The sequence below is a fragment of the Parus major genome, chromosome 26 (assembly GCF_001522545.3).
Source record: "Parus major isolate Abel chromosome 26, Parus_major1.1, whole genome shotgun sequence".
NCBI lineage: Eukaryota > Metazoa > Chordata > Aves > Passeriformes > Paridae > Parus > Parus major.
The window spans coordinates 622,812-624,053 of NC_031795.1; the positions used below are offsets into that span (position 1 = coordinate 622,812).

Genomic DNA, 1,242 nt, shown 5'->3' on the forward strand with positions numbered 1-1,242 from the left:
CACCCAACACATCCCCCTTGTCCCCCTGGGGAGCCCATCCCTCCTCCCAAGGGCTGCTGGTTGGAGCACAGCTCTTCCCACAGCTGAGCCCAGCCAGGAGCCATTCCCACCACCTGCAGCAGCTGCCAGGGCTCGGTGTCAGGGGCCAGTGTGGACCCACAGACCTGCTGGAAGCTGGGCTGGTGTCTTTGACAGGGCTGGCAGGTTCCTCATCCATGGATGTGGAGGACAGAAGGTTCCGGTGCCTTCGCCGGCGCTCTCTTTGCTGCTCCTCCTCATCCTCCAGGGTCCTCTGCCTGGCCAGGCTGTTTGGGAGAAAACACAAGTGTGGTAGTGCACATTTCTGGGCTGTGTCCTGCACGAGGCCCTGCTGCACCCAAGGGGCTGCCAGGAGTCACCTTGCTGGAGGAGAGCGAGGCCAGCACAAGCCAAGTGTCCCAAACGAGTGCTCTCACTCCACCCAGCTGATGCAGGCCCTTCCCAAAGCAAGCACTTGACTTCCCAACTCCCAGTTTCTCCTGCTGGGGGGAGCCCTCATTTATAGGAATCCCTGTAGAGGTATAACACAGGATATTGAACCTGTAACTCAGCCAGAGCAGGAGCCTTGAGCTACCACACAGCCCTCAGCCACACAAACTGGAAGGGTGACCACTATGGCACAAGATTCTGGGCCAAAACCAACTTGTGGGAATGGCAATTTAATTTTTATAGAGCAAAAATCCTCAGGCACAGAAGTATCAGAGGCTGAAGGCAGCTGCTGAGAGGCTTTGCCTGGGGATGGGGCTAGCAGGGCTCCTCTTCCCTCCTGCATGTGCCATTGTTTATAATCACAGACTGAGCCAAAAATACAAAGTTTGGAATCATCTTTGACCATTTTTATTTTGCACAAGCCAAACGTGGGTTGTTTTTTGTTTGTTTTGTTTTGTTTTGTTTTAATAAAACAACACTCAGAATATAAAGTTGTCTGGAAAACAACCAGCTCTGCCATCCTCTCCCTGTGCCAAACCTGCCCACCTCCTGTGCTGGAGCATGGACTGTGTTGGAAATACTTTTATTGGCTGGATGGAGCCAATCAAATTTATAAATAATTAATAACAATTAATTATTAATTATTATAATAAAATTAATAATTTATTGGCTTTTTAGAGCCAGGTCCATCACCCCCAACATAAACCCTCAATCAGCTACAAACACTGCAAAGAATCCCATGGAGCTCCAGGCACCCCAACAGAGCCTCCCTGT

General features: G+C 50.8%; 1 protein-coding gene across 2 annotated transcripts in view; it reads right to left on the reverse strand.

Moving 5' to 3' along the window:
* LAD1 (ladinin 1) overlaps positions 1-1,242 on the reverse strand; it is a 12,658-nt gene that overhangs the window by 8,429 nt on the left and 2,987 nt on the right. For both annotated transcript variants that reach the window (XM_019009034.2, XM_015650339.3), the window contains exon 2: positions 165-305. In XM_019009034.2, coding sequence (XP_018864579.1) covers positions 165-305 — 141 coding nt within the window. The remainder of the gene's footprint in view (positions 1-164; positions 306-1,242) is intronic.